The following is a 26,286-nucleotide window of genomic DNA, read 5'->3' as shown; positions in this document are numbered from 1 at the left end:
ACACCTGGATCCACCTAGGGTCCAGGAATTCCTGAAGGGGTTGGACCCGCAAACTGCAGAGTCTGATCAGGTAAATACACATCATGCCAAGCAGCAACTTGATGGTCTGCACTGTGGCAATCCTCAGTGCCAACAGCTGTTGCACCTTGCCCAGTATGGCCGCTATTATCTCTTCCGAGGGAGCAGCCAGGCAGTAGACCGTGTTGAACCTGTACCCCAGGAACAGCGCGTTCTGAAATGGAATCAAGCAGGACTTTGAATAATTAACAGAGAACCCCAGATCCCTGTGTTCGACAGGGATTTCCCTTAACTTGGCACGGATGAGCCAGTCGAGGTATGGGTACACGTTTATCCCTTGTAGACATAGATGGGCCGCCACTGGTGTCAGGGGCTTCGTAAACACCCAAGGCGCCGATTTCAGTCCAAAGGGAACAGCCTTGAATTGGTAGCGTTTTCCCTGTACGACGATGCTTCTCGTGAATGAGGACGTGGAAGTAAGCATCCTCTAAATCCAGCGAAGTCAGGAAGTCTCATTCCTCCAGTTGGCAGACTACGTACTGCAACATGACCATCCTGAATTTTTTGGACTTGAGGTGCTTGTTTAGACACCGGAGGTCGAGAATGGGCATCCAGCCCTGGGTCTTTTTTTACCAAGAAGTATCTGGAGTACACTCCGGAGACCCGGAGACACTTGGAACCAACTTGATCGCCCCTTTTCTTAGCATGGCCCGTACTTCCTGCAGGAGCCGAGGGATGTGCTGCTCCTATGGGGCCACCGGTGGTATCCGCAGACACTTCTGCTGGAATTCTAGAGTGGGCCCGTGGGCAAGAGCGTCCAGCACCCATCAGTCGGTGGAGATCTTTTCCCCACTCGCTGATGAAGCCAGCCAGCCTCCCACTGGGGTGCATGGGTGCGGACCCAACGTCCTGGCCAGTTCAATCCTGCTCCGGTGCCTGCGTGCCACATTGGGAGTGATGAAGGCCTTGGAGTGACCCCTGTAGGCCTCCCCTTTGACGATCTGTTGGATTTCCCTCCTGAGGCACGAAAGGAAGGACGATGTTGCTGAAGCATGCCAAGGGACCGGGCCATCTGTGTCGGTCTTGATGTCTTGCAAGGATTAGTCTACGACCTTCCCAAAGAGATTGTCCCAGTCGAAAGGCATAACCAGGACCCCACATCTGAACTTCCTGCCAATAGATGGTGGCTTTCAATGAGCCAAGACGACTGAGGCAGACACCTCTGTCGGAACCCTGTGTCCTCAATGTCCAGGGCCACGGTGATCGCATGGTCCGATGCCACCTCGTCCGCTTGGAAGATCTCCAGCGCCTCGACCCGCTTGTTGTCCGGGAGAAATTCCAGAAGGCGGGTCAAGTTATAGCACAGCTCCTTGTCGTATCTGGCCAGGATCGCAAGAGCATTAGCTGCCTTGACAGTCGTTGCTGCAGAGTATATCACCTTCCTACCCACGGCATCCAACTTCTTCCGCTCGCCGTCCGGGGGCACGTAGGCCAGAGTCAGGGGAGGGCTGTGACCGCAGGCACTTTGGTGCCGACTCCAGCACCCAATACATTTCCAGCCTGTCTCTTCACCGGGGCTGATGTGGGATTTCTCATCAGCGCCAGGCCTTCATCCCAAACGTCATCCAGGAGAGGCACTGGCAGAATGGCCTTTCTTGGCCTCACAGCATTGATAAAGGAAACCTTCCTTCTTGTTCTCTTCTGGCATCAGCTGGAAGAGCTCAGACGCGCGGGTGACCATGGCGTGGAACGAACCTACTTCGTCCGGGGGAGAAGCTCTCGGCAGAGGGGAAACGCTGTCATCCGTGTCAGTCATCGTGTCCGCCCCCATATCCCTAGGGGGTTGATGATGCGGCGTAGAGTGCCATTTTTTCTTCTTTGCCGGCAGAGGGCCAGGTGCAGGGGGTTCGCCGTCAGCATCCTCTGCTGGATCTCTGAAACCAGCGTGTGGAGAGTTGAAAGGATGTCCAGCGATACGTCCGCGCAAGGTGTCCAGGGTGGGGTTTTGTTTTCTGGGACCAGCTCCCAGGTCGTCTGCATTCCTGTCATCCACCTTGGTGTTTCTGCCGTCGTCTGAGGCATTTCTGTCATCCTTCCCCAGGTCCTCCAGGACCGTCAACTGACGCCATATCCTAATCTGAAGAAGAAATATCTGTGCACTGAAGCACAGTAGAGGTCTCCACCCCACCCCTTTTTTTGCATCCCGAGGGGTCGGTCTCAGGCTCAGGGATGGCATTCTCTTCTCCTGCGTTTTCTCCACCGGCTTGGCTGAAGCCTCCCGCCTGGGTAGGTGGGCCACTCTGAGTGCCGTCAGGGGCCCCTGGCCCGGGTCAGCACATTACATCTTCGCGAGGGCAGCCGCCACCAGCTCGATCGCTGAGGATGACTTTGCCTGGATAACCTGGGCCTTCAGGGGCAGTTCGGGCACCATATTCCTGCCATTTGACGAAGATGACGTAGAGAGTCTCAAAGACTGGGAGGAGCTACTAACAAACACCTCACGAGAAAGGATTCACAAATTAATACAAAATGCCAAAAAACAGCACGATAAAATAATTCAAGATATTACTACAAAGACAATATAGAATCACTCAATATACCAGAAAATACATTCAAAAATGAAATATTGGATGATGATAAAGATAGAAAAAAAAAGACTGTTCATCAGGGACAAACTTTATTATAAATTTAAAAGAGTATACACGTTTAACAAACTGATGGGGAGAAAAACAACTAAAACAACCACAACAAAATCACCAACAGGTACACAACCCCAACCAACACCACCTTCCTCAGAAACCGATTCAGTGAGTGACAGACCAAGACACAACAGATCCGAGCCTAGCATCAGCAGAAGTACCAACCCGACAAAACCTCGGATCACAACCCAAATGGGACACTACCTCGACTCAATTCCAAACTGGACCAAGGGATGTATAAGGGGACAAGGCAACAAACGCAGGACAAACAAATCCAAACACAGGCATCCAAACAAGATCGAAAAACCAATTCTGACAGAAGAAAACTTAGTAGTCAATCTCACTAAGGAAGAACTACTGAAACATATCATCACAGTACTCAATAAAGGACTGACATTCTATCCTACAAACAAGTACGACTATTTTGAGACAAATACAGATCTATACCGATTTTGCAGGAAACAAACTTAAAAAATACTTTTTACACATCAAAACTAAACCTAAAACTACCAGCTCGGGAGTAGTTTCAGACATGTATGTAATCGATGTAGACAACATAGTCACCTTACTGAATCTACCGGAATCAGTGGATATCCACTCAACAGAAACATTTGCTCAAGAACAAGGGATTATTTTGGGACTCTTGGAAGAATCCAAACTCGTCCCAAGATCCAGGTTCACACCAATATTGGGAACTGGCAATACTGTTTCATAAGGCATGCCAACAAGATATCAGGAAACTATATTTGAAAGGGACACCATCCCAAATCAAACAAAATCTCAGTTCAACACAATAAAAAGCACTAGCAAAACTGAAAAAGAATGATGGCATCACTGTCAAAATTGCGGATAAAGGAGGCAATATTGTCTTACTCAAGACAGAATAATATGTGAAAATTGCAATGCAGCAATTGAACAACAATACATGCTATTGAATTGCAGCAAGTGAAAAACTACAGCAGGACTGGCACCTTATGAGCCTACACTGGCAAAATGAAGGTCTGCTTAGGGAGGAAGAACACCTCTACATGAGTCTGTCACATTCCATATTACCGACAATATACTATGTACCCAAAATCCATAAAGCATACTTCGAAGGGATTGTGTCCTACGACGTATTCCTCATCTTAGATATCTCCTTCCAGCTCTGCTGTCCTCGGAAAATTTTCTCTAGAGGGCGCTGCGCGTCGACGTACTCCGAGTCGATGTCCCTCGACAGCCGCCGTATCGGCGTCGATGTCATCCTGCCTATAAAGGCTGCGCGCAGCGTCCGTTGATCAGTTCCATTTTTCCGCTCTTACTCAGTGCCTCGGAATACCGTTGCTCAGTTCTTGTCAGATTAATACCCATTTACCTCGAGTTATTCGATCCGTACTCGATGGCTTCCTCGTCGGAACCGACAACTCCTCGATCCGGCTTCAAAAAATGCCGAGATTGTGGGAAAAAGATGTCGCTGACTGACCCTCACAGAGTTTGTCTGTGGTGTTTGGGAGCTGAACATCATTGTTCGGAGTGCGAGGAGTGTATGTCCATGACAGCTAAAGCCCTGAAGGAGCGTAGGGGGAAGCTGGAGAAAGGTAAGACTTTTAAAGCTTCTTCTTCGTCGACGAAGTCGAGACACTCATCTCCTCGTCACCATTCGCGCTCCAGGTCTCGGAGTGGGTCTCATCACTCCTCGAGATCGAAGCACTCTAAGAGGAGACGTCGAAGATCCCCTTCTCCGTCTTCCTCTTCCTCTGTTTCGCCAAAAAGAATCCCTTGCCCCACGAAACATAGTTCCCGGGCTGAATGGGAGGAATTCTGCAAAAACATGATGAGCGTCTTCGAGAAAGCGGCCTCGACCCCCTCGAAGACTGCCGAGAGCGATGCTCTGGGCGAAAGACCCGAAGGTCAAAAACGCCGCGAGTCGCAGTACCCGGCGAAGGAAACCTCTCGAGCGCGTCTCAAACCCTCGAGTAGGACTATGACCTCCAAACCTTCCTCGAAGGTTCCGTCGACGAGGGTTCCGTCGACGACGGGGTCGGTGTCTCCGACGCCGTTGTCAAAGGAACCTTCGACACACGGGTCCGTCGACTCGACGCCAGCTTCGACGCCAAGAAAAGTCACGGTCACGACACACCCAGTGACTATCCCCAGGTCCTCGATGGCGATGGCTTCGAGATTGTCGAGTAGAATCCCAATTCTGTCGAGGTCATCGAGGCCTCCGCCTTTGTTTTCGACGCCACGCTCGAAGCCTTCGACGTCTGCGTCGACGACATTGACGTTTTCGAGGCCGATAATGACAAGCTCGGCACCCTCTGCCCTGGAAATGGGATTTACTCCCTTTATGAGTTCAGAACAATTGAGAACTATGTCCTCAATTTTGGAAGAGGGGGAATTGTCTGAACAAGAAGACACATTTGAGTTGCAGAGACCTGTAACCCCAATTAGAGAGGAATTTTCCTCTGAAGAACGCAGGTTAAAGGATCTTCATGATTCCTTACATGAGGCAAGTGGGTTAGACACATCCCCTGAGGTGGAGTTTGCTAGGCAAGACCCGGGGGAGCATGCTGAAACCCCCTATAGAGCCTTAATGGCCAGGATAACAGAGTTCATGGGGTGGTCTGCACCTTCACAATCTTTCCAACAAGATGACCTCACGGATATTCTTGACAAAGGCCCACAGGTGGATCCAGTGGTGCCTTTTCATAAAGCTCTTCAGAGGAAGGTCATGACAAACTGGGAAACCCCAGATGTCGTACCAGCAATAAATAAAAAAACTGTCTACTAAGTACAGGGTATCCTCTACAGACCCGGAGTTTTTGTCTAAACACCCATCCCCAGAAAGTCTGGTGGTACAGGCAGCATCCTCTACCGATGTCAAGACGGCTTATCCTACCGTCCCACAGGACAGGGACGATAAAAAATATGATGCTATGGCAAAGAAAGTCGTTTCAGCATGTAGCATGGCGTTAAAATCTGTTAATGCTACTTGCACCCTTGCTAGGTTCAGCCATACACTTTGGGAGTGTGCTTCTACAGCGGCTGACTGCATCCCGGAGGGAGAAGAAAGGGATGCATTCCTGAATATACAGGACGGTAAAGACGCTATGTGCGAATCCCTCCAGACGGGCATTGATTCGGCTGACAGTATCAGCAGAGCAATGGCGGCAAGTACATCAACCAGGAGATTCGCGTGGTTGACAAAGTCTGGTTTTGCCCCAGATGTGCAAGCCAGGCTCTTGAACATGCCATTCGATGGCTCTTCTTTGTTCGGGAAAAAGGCGGATGACAGTTTAGAAAAACTGCAAACTTCAAAAGCAGCAGCAAAATCCCTAGGAGCTGCAATCCGTCAAACTCCTTTTCGTCCCACAGGAAACTCTGCGAGGGGCAAGTCCTTTCGCTTCTACTCCGCATTCGGAAGAGGTAGAGGACGACCGGCTGAAAGGGGACAAAGAAGAACTACCCGAGGTGGACGGGGTAGATATTCAAAAGCCGCAGCAACAGCAGGTGCCTCTTTACCATCGGCATCTGCATCAGTCGCCCCAAAACCACTCTGAGGACTTCCCTCACAGGACACCTGTAGGAGGCAGGTTGACTCAACATCTGGCGGAATGGCAGGCTATCACGTCAGATGCTTGGGCATTGGAAACAGTTGCCCAAGGTTACTGCCTGCCTTTCCTACGTATACCTCAGAGTCATCCACCGGGGATCAGCTCTCAGAAAGCTCCAGATCCGCTCCTCTTGCAGGAAATTTTGGACCTGCTAGAGAAAGGTGCCATAGAACCGGTACCTGTAGCGGAGAGGAACAAGGGCTGGTACTCCCCTTACTTTCTCATTCCAAAGAAAGATGGAGGACTGAGACCCATCTTGGACTTGCGAGAATTGAACAAATTCCTCAGAAAAGACAAATTCAAGATGGTCACTCTTTCTCAGATCCTCCAGGCCCTTCAATTCCAGGACTGGTTGGTATCTCTGGACCTTCAGGACGCTTATTTCCATGTGCCTATCCATCTCAAAAACAGGAAATACCCGAGGTTCGCAATTGGCAACTCTCACTATCAATTTCGAGTGCTGCCATTTGGGCTGACCTCCGCCCGAGGGTCTTCACCAAGTTAATGTCGGTAGTGGCGGCAAGTCTAAGGAGGGAAGGGATTCACGTCTACCCCTACCTGGACGATTGGTTGATCAGGGCTGTTTCTTCAGAACAAGCTCAGATCCAACTAAATCACGTGTGCCACTCCCTTCACAGACTGGGCTTCTCCCTCAATTTAAAGAAGTCACAAATGATACCATCGCAGGGACTCCAGTGCATAGGAGCGATCCTGGACACTTCCCTGGGAAAAGCCTCGCCACCAGAGGTGAGGGCTCAAGATATTCTACAGATGGTTGCCAAGTTTCAACATGCCCAACGTCTCCCAGCCTTCGACTTTTTGAGGTTGCTAGGCCTCATGGCATCCTGCATTTTCCTAGTGCCAGACGCTCGCCTGAGAATGAGATCCCTCCAGTGGGCACTGAGGACTGAGTGGTCAATTCTCAGAGAGAATGACAGATCTTCTTCAGGTTCTCGACAGAGTAGCTCGAGACCTTCAGTGGTGGGCCTGTCAGGAGAACATTCTGAAAGGAGAACATTTTTGGCAACCCTGGCCGGAGATAACAGTAGTCACGGATGCCTCACTCACGGGGTGGGGAGCCCACGCCAACGACTTGACCATCAGCGATCGTTGGTCTCCATCGGAGTACAGACTACATATCAACCTGTTAGAGATGAGAGCCATCAGACTTGCACTGAAGGCGTTCCTGCCAGCTGTACAAGGGAAAAACGTCCTGATAATGACGGAAAACACAGTGGCCATGCATTACCTCAACAAAAGAGGAGGCGTAGGATCACTACCCCTGTGCAGAGAGGCGATGCAGCTCTGGTTTTGGGCAATCCAAGAAGGAATCTCTCTATCGGCAGTTCACCTAGCCAGAGAGAAGAACTTGACAGCGGACGATCTGAGCAGGCAGAGCACAGTCTCCCATGAGTGGGAACTAGCTCAGGAAGTCCTTCAAGAGATCTTTGCCCTTTGGGGAACCCCTCAGGTGGATCTGTTCGCCACCAGCATCAACAGGAAATGCGATCTGTTCTGCTCAAGGGAATTTCCCCCGAGAGGAGCTCTGGGAGACGCGTTCATAGTGGACTGGGAGTTTCAGCTTCTGTACGCGTTACCACCTGTCCCTGTCATTCCTAAAATGATCAGGAGGTTGAGAAGATTCCGGAGAACCATGATCCTAATTGCCCCGGATTGGGCCAGGAGAACGTGGTACCCGGACCTTCTAGACTTGTCCATCTGCCCTCCAATTCGACTTCCACTCAGAGAGAACCTACTCTCACAGAAGGGAGGTCAGGTTCTCCATCCAGACATCAAAACCCTCAACCTTCACGCTTGGTTTCTGAAAGGTTGAGGTACAAGGATTGGGACCTCCCTGATGATGTTATGGAGGTGTTGCTTTCGGCAAGGAGGCCAGCAACAAAGTCTTTATACCGCTGCCGTTGGAACACATTTTGCAGCTGGTGTAGAGAACAGAATATCGACCCTTTTTCATGTGGTACACCAATGGTTTTGTCCTTCCTTCTATATTTGACGAATTCAGGCCTTCAAGTTGGCACCATTAAGGGCTATATCGCAGCGCTATCCATCTTTAAGCGCACTGCGGAAGAACCATCCTATTTCAAATTACCCTTGGTAATACATTTTCTAAAGGGGTTAACCAATGTTTATCCCCCAAGACCATTCCAAGTTCCCCTATGGGATTTAAACTTAGTACTAACTTTCCTGATGGGTACACCTTTTGAACCTCTCCATTCTTGTTCGTTAAGATTCCTTACCCTTAAAACTGTTTTATTAATAGCACTTACATCTGCTAGAAGGGTGAGCGAATTACAAGCTCTTTCTTGTAAACCCCCTCATACAATCTTTCACAAAGACAAAGCTGTCCTGCAAGTGAAGCCTAATTTCCTCCCAAAGGTGGTTTCGGAATTCCATATCACTCAGAAGATTACCCTACCATCTTTCTATCCTCCTCCTCATCCGGGGAAAGAGGAAGAGAGGTTACACAGGCTAGACCCTAGAAGGGCTTTAAGTTTTTACATCAGTAGACTAGCCAGGATAAGACAGGCAGACCAGCTGTTTGTAGGTTACACAGGTCACAAGCTGGGGTTACCAATAACTAAGCAGACCATTTCCAGATGGATCATTCTAGCCATTCTGGAATGTTATAAACTGGCAGGGAAAGAGCCCCCTCAAAACCTTAGGGCTCATTCGACCAGAGGTATTGCAGCTTCATCGGCCCTCAAAAGAGGTGTGCCGGTTAAAGACATCTGTGCGGCCGCTACATGGTCGTCTGTCCATACCTTTAAACGATTTTACAACTTGGATTCCTCCTCCAGTCAAGAGACTAGGTTTGGAAGGGCAGTACTGCATTCTATCCATCAATAGAAGACAGCATGAAGTCAGTACTCCCTCCTCCGATAATAGAATACTGCTATGGGAGCCTATCTAAGATGAGGAATACGTCGGAGGACACAATCGCTTCGAAGAACAAGTTACTTCTTAACTTGTAACATTCTTTCGACGGGATGTTCCTCCGACGTATTCCTCATCGACCCTCCCATCCATCCCCGCAGTTCTACTTCCCTTGTTGTTGCAGCTTACGCTCCTTCAGGGTGATTAGTCTAGTCCAGAAAGAATTATTATGGGCTACAAAATGGAACTGAGCGACGGACGCTGCGCGCGGCCTTTATAGGCAGGATGACGTCGACGCCGATACGGCGGCTGTCTATGGACATCGACTCAGAGGACGTTGACGCGCAGTGCCCTCTAGAGAAAAAATTTTCCGAGGCCAGCAGAGCTGGAAGGAGATATCGAAGATGAGGAATACGTCGGAGGAACATCCCGTCGAAAGAACGTTACAAGGTAAGAAGTAACTTGTTCATCTACCACAATGTAGACCCATAATCAACAGTATCGGTTCTCTTACAGCGAGGATATCAGAACATATCTATTTCCATTTACAGCCTTTGGCAGCAGGTTTACCATCTTACATCAAGGACACCACACATACGATAAAACAATTAGAAAACATTTTCTGGGAACATCATACTGGTTGGTGACTAGATGTCACTGCACTTTACACAAGTATATTACACGAAAAAGGAATTCTCACAACCCACCATTTTTTGAAAACACGGTCAATATCATTCCAAGAACATAACCAAATGATTCTGGAAATGCTTAATTTCACTTTGAACAATAACATCTTCTGTTTTGGGTACTCGCTATTTAAAACAAACCTAAGGGACAGCCATGCGAGCCAAGTTTAAACCATCATACGAAAATCTTTACATGGGGCACTTCGAGACTGAATATGCGTGGCAACACCCATATTTCTCACCTCACAATAAGATAGCATTTTGGGGAAGATACATTGATGATATTATTCTAATATGGAATGGAAAAGAAATTATAAGTTACTCACTGTAGTGAGTACTGGGTGTCCCTCGCGAGGAACGAGAGACGGAAACTTTTTCACCAGAAAAATCTTCTTCCCCTCTAAATTTAGAGGTGCGGCCCTGGGATCATGTGCTGCCCTGACTCCGCCCTCTGGCGCCACACCTCAGTCCCCACTACGGTGGGTAACTTATAATTACTCTTACGTCCCGTCCCCTTTCCTCCATACTGCATGGGCGATTAAAACTGAATGTAGCCCCAGGGTGGAGGGGAGACCCTCCTTCAACAAACAGGTTCTGGAGAACCGCATGTCCGAAAGCCGTATCGGACCTTGAGCCGGCATCCAAACAGTAATGCTTGCAGAAAGCCGATGGAGTAGCCCATGTGGCCGCCCTGTTTATGATCTGCCAGGGGACATGGCGCTGAAAGGCGATGGCCGTTGCCTTGGCCCTGACTTCGCATGTTTGCCAGAAGGGGTCTATGCTGGCCCTCATAAGCTTCCTTGATGGCCGCAACCATCCAGAGGGAAATGGAGGCTTCGGAGGCCCAATAGCCTGGCCAGGCACCTCCTAAACTGATGAATAGGGCATCTGACTTGTGGAAGCCCTTGGTCCAGTCCAGATAGAATTTCAGGACACGTCCGACATCTAGGCAGTGCAGAACTCTCCGAGGCTCGTCCTTCGGGTCAGCAAAGAATGTAGGAAGGACGATCTCCTCGTTTAAGTGAAAGACTGATGGCACTTTAAGTAGAAATAACGGATGGGTCTGCAGGACCACCTTATCCTTGTGAAAGGTAGTGTACGGGTCTGAGGCGACTAGTGCCTGAATCTCGCTGACCCTGCGTACCGATGTGAGGCCGACTAGCAGGGCCGTCTTGATGGTGATCAGCCTGATGTCTGCAGACACCATAGGCACAAATGGCTTGTGCGCAAGGGCGCCGAAGACTAGGTTCAAATACCACACAGGGTGTGGCTTCCTGATGGGCGGGTAGAGTTTAGCAAGTCTGGCCAAATGTCTCTTGACGATCAGGTTGGAGGAGGAGAAGACCCCTTCCTCCGAATTCCTGTAGGCCCCAATGGCTGAGGCATGTGCGGCAGGTGTCCACCTGCACGCCAGAGTTGGCGAGATGTGCTGAGAAGGACAGCACGTCGTCCAATGAACAAGCCAGCGGGTCGATATCCTTGGAGTGCGCCCAGTGGCAGAAACTGGTCCCTTTACTTTTATACTGGGCTCTGGTAGCCTTGCTCCTAGCCCCCTGCATGATTTCCAGATTGGCTTGGGATAGGTTGAGGTGGCTGAGCGTCACTTGCTCAGGAACCACGCTGTGAGGGTCAGCATCTGAGGGGTGGGGTGGATGACCTTGCCCCCCTGCTGTGTCAGATGATTTGCTGGGCCTGTCGGTAGGTGGATTGGAGGGACCGCCGAGAGGCGAGCAGCTCCGAGAACCATGGCCTGGCTGACCACGCGGAGGTATCAGAATGATGTTGAGCTGGTGAGACTCCTTGAACTTGCAAAGCACTCTGTGAATCAGTGGAGTGGGTGCGAAGGCATATGCTGACATGCCGTTCCACTGGATCCATAAGGCGTCGGCCAGGGAGCCTAGGCCCTGCCCCTGCCAGGAGGCGAACTGGGAGCATTTCTTCTTGTGCCTGGTGGCAAAGAGATCCACCTGGGGGAGGCCCCATCTGTGGAAGATCTCCTGTGCAAGGAGTTCATTCAGCTGCCACTCGTAGTTGTCTGCTCCCAACCTGCTGAGCCTGTCCGCTTCCAGGTTAGATTCCCCCGGAAGGTGGACTGCCGAGAGGAAAATCTCATTTGCCAAGGCCCATTCCCACATGTTGATCGCCAGTCTGCACAAGGAAGGGGACCTGCCCCCCCCCCCCTTGCTTGTTGATGTAGTACATACTGGTCGAGTTGTCTGCCTGGATGAGGACAACCCTTCCCTTGAGACGTGAGAGGAAGGCTGAGCGCTAACCAGATGGCGTTCAGTTCCAGCCAATTGATGTGGTATTCTTGTTCTTGACGGGTCCACGTGCCGTGGACCGAGAGGTCCTCCATGGTGGCTCCCCAGCCCTCTAGGGAGGAGTCTGTGGTAATTGTCACCTGTGGGATGGGGGCCTGAAGGGCTTGCCCGTCCGCAGGTTGCAGTCCCTGTACCACCATGTGAGGTCCGGGTGGAGAGAGATGGGGATCTTGATAATTTCGGCCTCAGAGCCCCTCTCCTGGTTCCATGGCGCTGCGAAGTGGAGCTGAATCTTACTCATGAGTCTTGTGTGGAGGACGGCCAACGGTACCGCTGCAAAATGACCGAGGAGATGTGTCATGACCACTGTGAAGGGGCACAAGTTGTGCCACAGCAGGCTCCCACCAGAACCCTGAGGGCCTTAAAACCACTGCAAAAAGGCTCCTGGAGACAGTCCTGGCGCCCTTGGCACCAGGCTCATATGTAGGAAGGAAGGGTTGTTCAAACTAGGTCCCATTTATGTACATGGACCTTTAAATCCAACAGGGAAGCACCCACACAGTCTAGTTCTAAGAACCAAGCCATGCGGTCTAGTGTTTTGGGTGTGGCAGGCCTGGAACTACTTTCCCTGGGCTATATAAAACCACACCCTGACTGCAGAACACGCTTCATGTTATTCTGCAACCAGCAGCATGACGCTCACCGTGTCCAGCTCCTAGTCTTCAGCATCTTCCTGTAATCCTGCAAGAACAAGATTATTCTGTTTTACCTGGGAAAACACCTTCCAGCACTTAGCATCTCAACTGGGCTGCAATCTGTGGAAACCGAGAGAAGAAGAAACATCTCTCACCTGCGAGTACTAGCTTAAGGACTTCCAGCGAACCGCTACCACAGCTGCTGTTCGAACATTGCGACCTGCAATAACTTGAAAGGGAAAAATAATATTAGAACGCGCGCTTCCAAAACATCTAATTCAATCAGTCTTACCTGAATTCCATCTCGCTACGCGACGCTTCTATCCGGAGCACAACAGCAACATCTACAAAGGAAAAGAGAACTATTCAGGTTCACTTTCAATATTAAACAACCGCAAAGCGCTGTACTTACCTTAACGGATTCCGGGGGGCTGTTTTTCACCGCGCTCTCATCCACTCGCAGCACCACAGCGGCCTGTGAGGAGAAGAAGAAAACAAATGATAGCTTTAAAAGTCAAAGGCGCTGCGTGCTTTCTCTTACCTAGAAAACATGCCTCTCCATCCTGCACGCCAGCATCAAGACCTTTGCACCTGAAAAGAAGGAGATCAAGACATTAACAAATTCCCACCATAAACAGAACAAAGACTTACAAATAACAATCCTACTTACCTACCAGCAGATTCGGGGTCACAGCAGGCCTGGTCCCAAGGAAGGCGCACTGCACTAGTGAAGAAACTGGCCGCTTGCCAACAAACGTCAAGCGCCCCTGCATAAGAAACGCAAGACGGATAGCTCACCCTACAAATAACTAAGGTGAGAAAAGAACCCAGTGGGAAGGGAATCGGTCAGAGGGAGGTGGGAGATTCACCCATTAGAGACAGTTATCACAAATCCTCCCTTCTGTAATTGCAGATTCATTATTCAGCACTGGGCAACTAAGCATCCAGGGTTCCAGATCTCAGAGCCTTCCAGACGCCCCCGGGGATATCAGTTGAGTGTAACAGATGCTGGTATCACCAAGCCGAAATAGCGCTTCGGCTGAGAAAGTAGGACGTGGCCGCCCTGATGGCCCAGATCTTGTCCTCCAAGGGGAAGACGTTCTCGGAGCACGTGTCCCAGATGAAGCCCAGGAAGGTAAAGACTGCGTGGGCTGCAGCTGTGACTTCTTCAGATTGAGCGAAAAGCCCAGGTCGTGTAGCGTGTTCATCAGTGCATGGGAGGAGTGGTGAACTGCTTCTTGAGATGTAGCCCTGACGAACCAGTCGTCGAGGTAGGGGTATGTATGGAGGCCCTGAGTCCGGAGGAGAGCTGTCACAGCATTCATGTGTCTGGTAAAGACCCTTGGGACAGAGTTGAGGCCAAAGGGGGGACCTTGTACTGAAAATGGCAGCCCATGATCCTGAACCAGAGGAAAGAATGATGGGGTTGCCAAATCGTGACGTGCAGGTGGGTGTCCTTCAGATCCAGGGAGCACATTCAGTCTCACCTACACAATGTCTCCGCAATAAAAGCTGGCGTCACCATCTTGAATCTCTGAAGAGGTGAGGAGAGGTTGTGGGTGGAAAGGTCCAGTACAACGCTCAGGCCAGCCTGGTTCTTTTTCTGGTGAAGATCCTGGAGTAAAAGCTCGAGCCTCGCTGGGACTTCCTCCACAGCCTGGCTCTGGACGAGCGACCGAATCTGTGCCAAAAGAGTTGCTGTCCCAACTTGTGGGAGAGGAGGGAGGAGAGGCAGGAATAGGTAGACGGTACCCAGAGGAGACTACCGAGAGGATCTAGGGGTCTGCAAAGTTCTGTCACCAAAAGTGTGCATGAAGAACAAGCCTGCCCCCCATTGGAGACACATGGACCCGGAGGGGTGTGTTGTGACTTCTTACGTGGAGGAGAGGGACTGGAAAAAGTCCTTGCCCCAACCTGCCCCTTTTTTTTGCTTACGCCGACTTGGGGTCGGCGAGCATTCTGGCTGCCTGGACCTCTGTTCTTGGAAGCCTCCAGATGAGACCCTTATCCGAGCTTTGCTGAGACTGGGAGTACGCTTTGGGCGTAGTCTTTGTCAGTATGGATAAAGACGTAGTTATCTGAGAGCTGTTCTTTTTGTCCAGCTCCTAGTCTGTGCTGGAGTGGAAGAGGTCACTGCCCTCGAAGGGCAGATCTAGAATGCACTCCTGGACACCTGGTTTGAACTTCGTTGCCCGGAGCTAGGCCATACTTCTCATGTCCATGGCAATACAGATGGCATGCCCAGAGGTATCAATGTGCGCCAGGATGGACTCCATGATATCCTGAGCCGCAAGCTTGGCTTCAGCTAGCCCCGCCTTAAAACGGGATTGGCTGTGGTTGGGGAGTTCCGGGAGGAAGTCCGCAATTTCCCGCCATAATCACTGGTTGGCGGCTGCCAGAATGGCGTCTGCTTTGGCCTGTTGCACATTCAAGGAAGCATTGGAATACAGCTTCTTACCGTATGCCTCCAAGGTTTTCTCCTCCTTGCTTAACAGCGCCGTAGATGCCGAAGACGAGGACGACTGAGGCTTGGAATACAGTGATGCTGCAGCAATCACAGAGGAGTGTGGCTGAGGATGGGAGGAGAGCAAGAGTGCATCCCTCTCCATCTTCCTATACTTGGCGTCCAGGTGGCGGTTGACTGGCTGGACAGAGTGGGATTTGAGCCAACCCTTCTTGGCGAGGGACACCACGTCGGTCTGTAGTGGAATTCCCATTCTGGCAGAAGGGCGTCTCGGGAGGACTTCGAGGATGCCCTCTGCTGGCTTTTCTACCTAGGGCTGGGGGAGGCACAGGTATTCCGCCAGGACTGAGAGACGTTCGTGAAAGGCCCAGGCTGATGGTGTGTCAGGATCCTCCTCCTCATCAGTATCCGGAGGGTCTGGGGGATCCTGTGGAGGAGGAGTATCCGGAGGGTGGGGCACTGGGACCACGGCCAGAGGGGGAGGCTGGTATGGAACCACATGCGGAGTAGGCTGAGGAGCCAAAGGAGGCGTCTGTGGTGCCGCTAGCATAGGGGGAAGGACTTCCCCCGACTGCGTCCTTGATGATAGCCCCCATACGGGGAGACTTCATGAGGCCGAAGAACCTCTCGAAGATCCGGTCCTCGCTGGCCTAAGAGGAAGGCACGGAGAGGGTAGCTAGAGGCAGCCGAGGCCGCTGCCAACCCTGTATATACGGATGCAAGGGAAAACAACCTTGCGCATAAGAAGGGTAGGCTGTAGGCCACGTACCTGGTTGATGCCAGTCCCACCTCGATACTCATTCTTTGCCGAAGTCCTGCAGAGGTGTCAAACGGGTGTCCTTTTCTGGCACGTCAGCCTTTTTGTTGAGCTGCCTACCACGTGGCTATGACGTGTTGCTCAGCTCGCTGGGGCCAGCCTCTGCCAAGTGTTTTATGTGAGGCGCTTGACTTGTCCTGCTCCTTGGGCACGGGCCCGGTAGGTGTACCAACTTTGACCCGGGAGTCGTTATAGCTGCGTTCAGGCACCCGCTCAGACATACTGCCGGTAACAGGGCATAGCTCCTCGGCCATGATCCCGGTACAAGGGCAGAGCCCCTCGGGCGCAAGCCCGGTAACAGAGCCTAGCAACCCCTCAACCCTGGCACCAGGGGGATCCGAGGACCCGTCAGCCTGGAGGCCGGTAGCTGTGACAGCCTCGGTACGTGTGTTGGTATAAGGACCTGACCGGTCCCTCCCGCACAGGAGAGTCCCTGGGAAGGAGTCTCCCTTGCGGGGTGCGGATGAAAATATAGGCCCTACCTGAGGCCTGGATCAATGCTTCACGAAGTTCTTGAGATTCTCAGAAGGAGACCGCTGAAAGAGCTCCCTCCACCTGGCTAGTCTGTTCTTCAGCACTTTCAAGGATAGTGAGCCGCACGCCGTACAGGCTTGCCAACCGTGGTCTGGGTCAAGGCAACGTCGGGAAGAGCCTGTTGCAGGATGGGCACCTGCTGAACCCTGTCTAAGTCGACATGCGCCGGGAAGGAGCTGTGGCGTCTGAGGACCCAGTACCAAATTGAAAAAAGACAAAAAGAAGTTATAGAGGAAGAATCTGTGCGTGGAATTACATGGCCGAAGCCAAACCGAGGAGAGCTGGTGAATTCGGCCCGTTCCAGTCGACGTGGAAAAGGGGACTGAGGTGTGGCGCTGGAGGGCAGAGTGAGGGCAGCGCATGCTCCCAGGGCCGTGCCTCAGCGCACCTCTAAATTTAGAGGGGAAGAAGGTTTTTCTTGTGAATAAGGTTCCGTCTCCCGTCCCTCGCGAAGGACGCCCATGCAGTATGGAGGAAAGGGGACGGGAAGTAAGAGTACAAGAACTCATGGACTATCACAGATATCTCAAGGACAATACATACAATCTGACACTCACAATCAACTACAACAAACTGGAAATCGATTTCCTGGATCTTCATCTGTATATCAAAGGCAATTGTGTGCATACCACTCTATACAAAAATACGACTGCTGTCAACATTATTCTGCACGCATCCAGTAATCATCCCCATCATATCCTACAAAATATTTCTTATGGAGAATTGTCAAGAATCAAACTCAACTGCACAACAGAAGAATTCAATAAAAATGCTACTGAAGCAATAGCACAATTCTGGAGAAGAGGATACAGTCCTAAATATCTACATAAATCCCTCCAGAAAGCAATGAGGAGATCTAGACCTGAACTTCTAAAAAACAAGAACAAAAACAAGATCCACTACAATCATCAAAAGTAAGGTTTATAACAACGTATAGTACCAAACATTCCATCATCAAGAACATTTTACAAAAGAATTGGAATATCCTTCAAGCAGACCCAGAAATGACAGCCATAAAAGACCAACCAAGCATTACTTTTCGCAGATGTAAGAAACTTAAACAGATCCTTAGCCCTTCTTTCTTTGACAACAGCAAAATAGACAAACCAACACATATAGCCCAGAGTACCTGGCTCCAATCACCAAACCATGGGAATTACAAAAGTGGGCAATGCCACATTTGTAAATACATGATCGATGCCAAAAAAGATTTAAACCTAATGGCTTAAAGAAAACAATCCAGGATATGATCAATTGCAACAGCAAATACATAATATATGTAATTCAATGTGTTTGCCACAAACTGTACATAGGAAGTACAAAAAGAAAACCCAAAATTAGGATGGGAGAACACATAAGAGCAATTATCAACAAGGACTTGAGATCACCCCTTACGATGCATTTTCAAGAAACACAACAACCAGACATTACACAATTGTAATATTTTGGACTATAACAAATAAAACCACCACCTAGAGGAGGAAACATGGAAACCCTACTAAGAAGAAGGGAAGCATACTGGATATACACTATGGACACATGCAACATTGGTTTAATTGTGGATCAGGAGATGCACCTCTTTCTCTAGAAACAAGACTTCTCCACATTGTTTTGAATTCTACCAATATTCATGTGCATTTATTTTCTATAGATGGTAGTATTATTTAACTGAACAAATATATCCCACTATAACGAAATAGGAACCACTCATTAAATACTTAATGACAACTCAAGGCAAGTGTATAAGTAAAATGCTTTTAGAGAGCAAATACACCAATAGCCAGCCACCGAAAACTAAAAAAAAAATAACTATTTAACCGTAGCAATTTTTAAGGGTAACGTCTTTCTTGATTTCATACAAAAATTGATGACATGCTAAAACCGGGGTCAGTCATTTTAATTCACACTAGATGCAATTGTAGAATCCAAATAAATAGTATGTTCAAATTGGTAAAAACAGACCATCCTAATATGACGGCACATTCCGTCTCTGAAGGCACCGTAGAATTGCCAAAATTAATGTAAATAGAACGACTCAAAATAGCGGCATATGACGTGAGGCATGCACTGCGTCATTATGCACGTCAAAATGGACGTCATTCCGCTTTACATAACATTTCTTTCGCATTTCTGTATCCACGGCAATCTGACCAGGACACAAAACAAGAGACATGAAGAAAAGCTGAAATTGAGGTAAGTGCGAAAATGGCCAGAAAATACATTTGATATTAGGCACCTTACTCTGCATAATACGTAAAAAAAAAAGAAGAAAAAAAAAACAATCGCACTGTTTATGTTTTAAACAACTCTGCAAACAAAACAAAATGTAGTATCTAGCAACTTATGTTAAGCACCGACAACAAATTTGTAGAAAAACAGGAAACAAAATTGGTTTATAGATGTTGTCAGACAAATAAATATCTGTGTACAAATATTTTGTAGGAAACGCTACAGATGACATAACAGTGACCTATGCCACCAGAATAAGACCGCCAGCAAGCAAAGAAGACATACAGTCAGTATACACATTACCAGGTAGTAAGTATTCAGCATGTTTAATCCTATACCTTATAAACCAACATGTACACCTAAGAATTCAATTATGGTGACCCCAATTGGATGCATAGCCATCTAGGTCTATTTTTACAGGTCTCCGTTAGTGAATCAAAAATCAAACAATTGAAGATACAAACCGTATTTAATATATAACCTGAAGAACCATCTCTAATGAGACAGACAAACATGTGTCTGGATAGGAAGAGAGTAATATATGCCACTACCCATGAGGAAAGTCACCTAGGCAAAGGATATTATTTTGAATATAAATATCAGGCATACCATTTATAAGGAAAATGAAGGCAATTCAACTCAAGAAGTCAACTGTTTATAATGAATGAATAAACTTTTGCTAACGACAACGAAAATGCATCAGACATTTATTTTTTTTAAAAAAACTGGTAAAGAGTGTGTGCGCAGACAGGCTGACCCTATCCATGTAAATTTCTATCGTCAGAATCCTGTACAGTCTCAGGATACAGCCATCTGCACCAACCAAAACATAATATCGACAAATATTCAGGAGGAGCGCCAATACTGCTTAGACTGAAATCTTTTTTGAAAAAGGTTGGACACCTTACTCTGCGCCTTGGTCTTCTGCTTCTCCTGAAGTTTTCCCGGGTTAGCCGATTGCCTCTTCGAGGAGCTGGAGTGATGACTTGAGATGGAAGCAGACGGTGAAGAAGAGCGTTCCCTTATCGCGGGATCCGCTTGCGCAGCGACCAATGAAAAGGGATTTGCGGTGCTTGGCCTTGTCTTGCGCCCCTACGGATGGAGCACCCTCAAAGGACTTAGAAGCCCGCTCCTCAGACCGGCCAGTCCTGAGTGAAGTATGCCCCTGCTTGCCACACGGGGTAGAGGCCTTGGCGTTGAGTCACGCCGCCAACCTACTGTGATGATCCTTGACCGTGTGCTTGGAGAAACCAAGGCAGATTTCACAATCTGCTTCCGTGTGGTCCGGAAAGAGAGGCACTGGGAGGGTTTGTCCTCCACAAACACATTCCTCAATCTGCAGCTGGAGTAGAGCTTGGAGGGTACATCTGGCCTTCTCCGACATGGTCCTGCGTGCGGTGTAGGCCAGATGGCCTTCTGGAATGTTTGATAAAACTCTTGACTATTCTTGCCCTTGAGGGATGTTGAAAGATGCCGACAAACTGATCCCTGCTAGCCGGTCAAAGGAGCAAAAGAGCACACGGGTTCTATTTAACAAAAATAGAAACTTTTTAACATAAAAAGCATGAAAACCTAGAAATGCGCTCTGTGCAAAACACAAGGACTCCCAACACTTTAACGTGCAGTACAAATCTGAAGATGGCAGCCAGAGTAGGGGTTTAGGGAGAGGGCAGTCATTGGATGTGGGCAGTATGACCCAGCGCTCAGTGATTGGTTTATAGGAGAAAGACTAGGTTAAAGTGAAACTTTTTTCTTTTCACAAGGATTCACGGCCATGTGAATCCATGCCAGATGCCATCCTGGAGAATATGAAGATGCTCTCGGAGGTGCAAGTACAATGGTAAATCCCAGAGACAGAAAATTGGCCAGGTGATTCCAGAGACCTTCGGAGAATTGTGCAAAATTGCAATCATTAGGAAATCTACCTTTTTATAAACAAATCTATGCCATGTATTTGGCTGGTCATCATTTAGGTTTTTTTAACTGAAGAAACTTTGGCCAATCCTAAATGTAGGGACCATCGATTTGCCACTCCCACTATTTGCTATACAGAGAAGAAGAAATCTACGAGATCTGCTGGCAAACACGTATCAAGAGAATAAAAATCAAATGAGTAAACAGAGAAGAATATGGATGGGCCATGCTTAAAGCTGCTGGGCATACACCATGTGGGGAGGGGGGGGGAATTCAGAGAGGCAAACCTAACAGGAAAGACACTAAAGTCTAGCCAAACCCAGTCAAGGTAGTGTAGAAGAGCAGTAAGGTTTAGACTCAGAAGTGGCGCAAGTGGTCTACGGCTACAATGCGACCTACAGCGCACACAAATATTTACAGTTTTTAATCAAACAACTATTATCAAACACATACATTCACCTTTTGGGGATTCTAATAATAGAACACCAATGTCTTACTTTTAGAAACAGTAAGCAATTGTAGCAGAAACACTCAATAACTGTAGTGAAGTGAGAAAGAAACAAATAATTATCAATTTCGGTACCAGTAGACACACATTTAATTTAGACAGAACACCTTAAGGAGAACCTAAACACAAGGTACCACGTAGTGATTCCATAGCCAATAAGGAATGAGGCTTTGTGCCCAAATGTCACCAGTTCAAACACTTATCAGGTGGGTTTGCTGTAGGACTATCAGCTGCCCTGAAGATCAAAGCATGTGGGTACGTTTTCCAAAATTAAGCAAAGTTAAGAACGGTTTCGCTCCCAGTCCTACCACTCAAGGGAAGGCCCCACTGGGATCCTTGAAAAGACTTGGCACATGTTCCAGTTTCACTGCGCCTACAAATAAGATATGGAAACTGCTTAGATTGCAGATTTAATGGGAACATATGCTACATGTGAAACTAATCCCCACTGCTCGAAACAATTGTCGGGCTGCATTTGTTCCCATTAAATAATTCTGCAATCCAAGCAGTTTCCATATCTTTTTTTGTTGGAGCAGTGAGACTGGAACACGTGCCAAATTTTGCTATTTCCGTGAAGTACTTGGGCAACGTACCCACAACTTCCAGCCACCTGCTGCCTTCTTGTGCCGAACTACCTTGCAAGCGCAGTGTCCTACTGGGCTCCTTTGCCCTTCTTCCGTTTTGTTCAATCCTTGAAAAGACAGCCACCATCCTTAATCAGGCCAAGGAGAGGTAGGAGGAGTACTTTACGCTAATGCAACCCTACAGCGTGAGGTGGGGCTGAAAGAGCTTACTCAGATTCGTACAGGGACTTCAGGGGTTCCTAGATCTGCTGGGCCCACTTATGTCTGCGATGTGTCTGGTCGAGGGAGGTCAAGTGGCCATGACTACAGAGGTCAATGTCAGCATAGAGCCCTGCTAGTACACGGATGAGGCTCTGTTGATACGGTTCTCAACACTGGAGAGCTGGACACCATCAGCATGAAGAGATACAGACCTCTGCATGACAGGAGACCAAAACACAAAGACGTGTTCTGGAATCGCAGCGACTGGTGATCTTCATAGAAGCAAAGGAGCAGGCCTTACACACCTTCTGCCTGGTGTAAGAGACTAAAACTGTAAGAGCAGACATCTTGGTGAACAGCTTGAAGATCCACCAAGCTTCAAGGATGTACTCTGAACAGTGATGGCTGCAGCAAGCTATCCGAGGAGAGAACTGGCTTCAGAAGACAGCAGGTGTGGATCCTCAATCAGAGGCCAGGACAGGTTGCTTCAAGCAGTCCAAGTGTCGAAGCACCGACAAGGCTTTCTTGAGATCAGAACAGAGGAGTAGGGCATCATCAAGACTGTGCTTGAGTCTATGCTGGTTAGCTACAACAGTGATCCATGGGTCTTCAGCATGCTGCGCTTTTGTAGGGTCTATATTCCAAAAATGATCTATTGAATGGCTGCACAGGTCCTTTTATCCAGGATTTGGACCGGAGAAGCAACTAGGTCCACCACCAATTGTAAAGATTGGCACAATTCAAACTAGTAGGCGGCAGTCCCATCATGGGTAGCCACTGGCCAAACATTCTGCCTACCTACAGACAGACACCGAGGGTCAGATGTGAACTAGGACCAGAGAGTGTGACGCAAATACACACCAGCTGAGAGGGCATGAGCAAAAAGTCAAACGGTAGACAATTATCTGCTGCCACCAGCCCATCGTGGGCACATTGTCTTTGTAACCACAATGTTACAACAAAAGAAACTTAGATACAAAGCATCCTAACGGCACTTCCGAAGGTGATATGCATTAAATAAATACAAGAAATCCACTGAGTGTCTCCCAGTACTGAGAGTATAAGGGAACTAATCAGGTCCCTCATAAAAGTGAGCAAATAGCAAGGGAAGTAAAGCAGAAGGCTTTCCTTACCTTCAAAAAGTCTAGTCATCAAGCAAACAATAGCAACAAGATAGGTTGGCATATAGAAGTCTATAGAAAGGAAGCAGCAAAAAGCAAAGCTTTACTACCATCGCAGCGGGAGGACAAAACAACGATCTTACTAGGCCTTGTGTCATTCAGATTGTGCAAGTGCAGGGAAGTGGAGAAGTGCCGGGGGAGGAAGGAGAAGTGCAAGTAGTCAAAAGGCTCACAAGTGCAGAGAGAAGGGACTGTAGGATTACTGATACAGACCACAAGTACTGGGGAAGCCAAGAGGCAGTGTAAGGCGCAACTGGACATGCAGAGAACTTGGCCCAAGTTCAGAGGGTGGCCAGGTGACCAGTACGTGGAACAGACAGGTCATCAGCAGGGGAGAGGAAGAGAGAAAGCAGAAGTGAAGAGGAAGGTCTTGAGTTACTTTGAGAACCGGAGGGATTCGGCTCACGTTTGAGAGAGGCAGGGAGACTGTACCTGAGGGAGGCCCCAGCCGAAGAGAGATCTGCCCCCACTCTCTGCTTGGAAAAAACGATTGACCCTCGGAGAGTTGGAGGTGGATGAGCGGAGAGCTCGAGTAGGGAGATGTCTAGGAAGAGAGTTGGAGGTAGTGCTGTCCCAGGCCCCAGAAAGCCTTGTGGACAATGCAGAGGGTCTTGAAGTTGATCCTTGCCGCCACAAAAGCTGCTCATAGTGGATTTGAAGCCTGTTGGATAATATTTAAAGCATGCGAAAAAGTCAATGTGGGTGAATAGATGGCTACAAAATCGTACAAAATCACATCTGGTAGCTAGCAGTTGAGCAATAGCTTCTTTAAGCCAATATTACATTTCTCGACGAGCTGGTATAGAATCCAGTCCATCGAGGTAGTAGATTTGTGAGAACGTCTGCTTGATTTGCCAGTAAGAACCCCACATTCCCCTTAACGTTTCATAGTGGATTAATGTACATATTGCTTCCTTTTCAAGCTACGTTTTGGGTAATCCTTTTCCGACAGTTGCAAAACACTTGCAAAACTTGTAGCTTCCAAGACCTAAATCTGGCAGTGAGACAATATTCTGAAGTGAGAAAATAAACTAAGTGGTTTCCCTCTTTTGATTCTTCCACAATGCACAACTGTCATAATTATAACATAGGAGACACCAAGGTATAAGCAGTCTCAAAAATCCTGGACCAAAAGTCTGGTCTCTACACAAATCCCCTTTTGATATTCCCCTTTCCCCTTTTATGGTAGCATTTCTGAAAAGAGAAAGGCACTTTATTACGAATTTAGTCTTTTTCAGGGTTGGCCCTTAGAGTGGGTAGGCTACTTATTACAATTGGGCCAAATACATACACGGCTTTCAGTAAAAACGCTTTAGGTCTTTATAAAACATTAAAAAGCTCTTGAACAAACACCCCCGCTCCCCACGCTGTGACATCAGATTGTCATATTTAGGAAGAGCTTAACCATAAATGGGATTTTGCCCAGTCACAGCCTCTCCCACTCCCCATATCCCCTCCCCCACCCCAGTAGCACCCCCCAGACATTTTTCTTAGGGGTGGCTCACTAGAACTCTTGTGGTGGCACACCAAAACAAACAGAGGCAGGCTGGCCGGGGACAGTGTTATAAGGGTGGCTGCCACCCCTGCGCCTTGGCCACTGCTTGGTGGCACCTCCGCCTCCCCCACCCCACTATTTGCAAGCACATTTTTTGATGGTTTAACACTTTTCACCGAATGACAAATAAAATCCATGTACAGTAGAGGCTAAGTGAAAAAAAACTTTGAAATTAATTTGGAGCTGCATCAATTTACTTTACCTCCAGCGACACAAGACCAGAGACATCCTCAGGTATTTTTGTGAGCTGATTAGTGGCCAAGTTCAGTTCCACCATACTGGTCCACGTCCCAAAATCCAAAGGGAGGGAGGTCAGCTGATTGTCCTGCAATGAGATGAAAAATTCATGTATTTTTAAAACTTTGGCTTGACGTAAAGACAAAAGTTACCATATTACTTTAACATGTTAACAGTTATTTTCAAGTGGTGAAATGAGTGATCTTTACAGAAATAGCAAATTGTTTAGTGAAAGTCCCCACTCCAAATTGTATTAAATCGGAGCAAAAGAAAAATACAAAAAAAGGTGAAATGCAACCAGGCCCGTCTATTGCAGGCTTACCCAGACGCAGGGGAACTAACAGGTAATACGGATGAGGATCTGAGTTGAAGCAGCGATCTGATGAAAGTTGAGGGCCAAAAAATAAAAAGATTACCTTGCAATATTAGATTGGAAGAACTAAATTGGCTTGCTCTAGCTTCACTTTTTGTTTAAGTTTGACCATGGTCTACCAATGTAACCAGCAATATACTGTGCAGAAGCACTACCAATGGCTCACGCTTTTTAGTAATCGAAGCTGGTATCTTTAATTATTATTGATTGCATACCAAAGAAAACATTTGACAACATGCACATGACTTTACACATATCATGTAAATATTTCATCATGAAAGCCTCTTAAAATCTTGCTGCTTTTTTGTTTAATTTGTGTCGACACCAAGGACATATACATCGAACCCTAAAGTGAAATGCACACTGAACAAAATACAGACTGAGCCTTTGGCCCCATGAGTAGATTTGGGCTAACCCCAATGCAACATTTGCTTCGGACAGCATGATTGAGCTACATTAAGACCAGGCTATCAGGGTACATGAATCCAATGAAAATGAACCTTACCAAAGAAAATGGAGAACCTATTGCATGAAGAGGGACTGAGGGGCAGGAGACTTGTCCAAACACTTCATCAGTCTCTCTTATTTTAAGAACCTTATATTTGCGAGAATTTTGGATGGGTGGTCACCCAGAATTCCATTTATGGGGATTAGAGTGCCCCATTTTACAGGATTCTTAAACATTTTGTTTCCCTCTCGCCAGTCTTTGGTTTTTAAGATCTGATTTTATTATCTGGCCAGAGTGGCTTCTACAGTAGCCCCTCCTGCAACTGCAACCCTTTATTTGTACATGGGCTTATGGACCCCATATGGCAAGGGCTTCAGTGATTTTTAGTTCAACA

General features: G+C 48.1%; 1 protein-coding gene across 1 annotated transcript in view; it reads right to left on the bottom strand.

The window, feature by feature from the left end:
• SHOC2 (SHOC2 leucine rich repeat scaffold protein) overlaps positions 1-26,286 on the bottom strand; it is a 1,004,889-nt gene that overhangs the window by 313,249 nt on the left and 665,354 nt on the right. Inside the window, exon 6 of the mRNA XM_069611778.1 lies at positions 25,037-25,159. Coding sequence (XP_069467879.1) covers positions 25,037-25,159 — 123 coding nt within the window. The remainder of the gene's footprint in view (positions 1-25,036; positions 25,160-26,286) is intronic.

This window comes from Ambystoma mexicanum, chromosome 8, assembly GCF_040938575.1.
Source record: "Ambystoma mexicanum isolate Mex_15411 chromosome 8, UKY_AmexF1_1, whole genome shotgun sequence".
Classification (NCBI taxonomy): domain Eukaryota; kingdom Metazoa; phylum Chordata; class Amphibia; order Caudata; family Ambystomatidae; genus Ambystoma; species Ambystoma mexicanum.
This window is presented reverse-complemented; position numbering and strand designations above follow the sequence as displayed.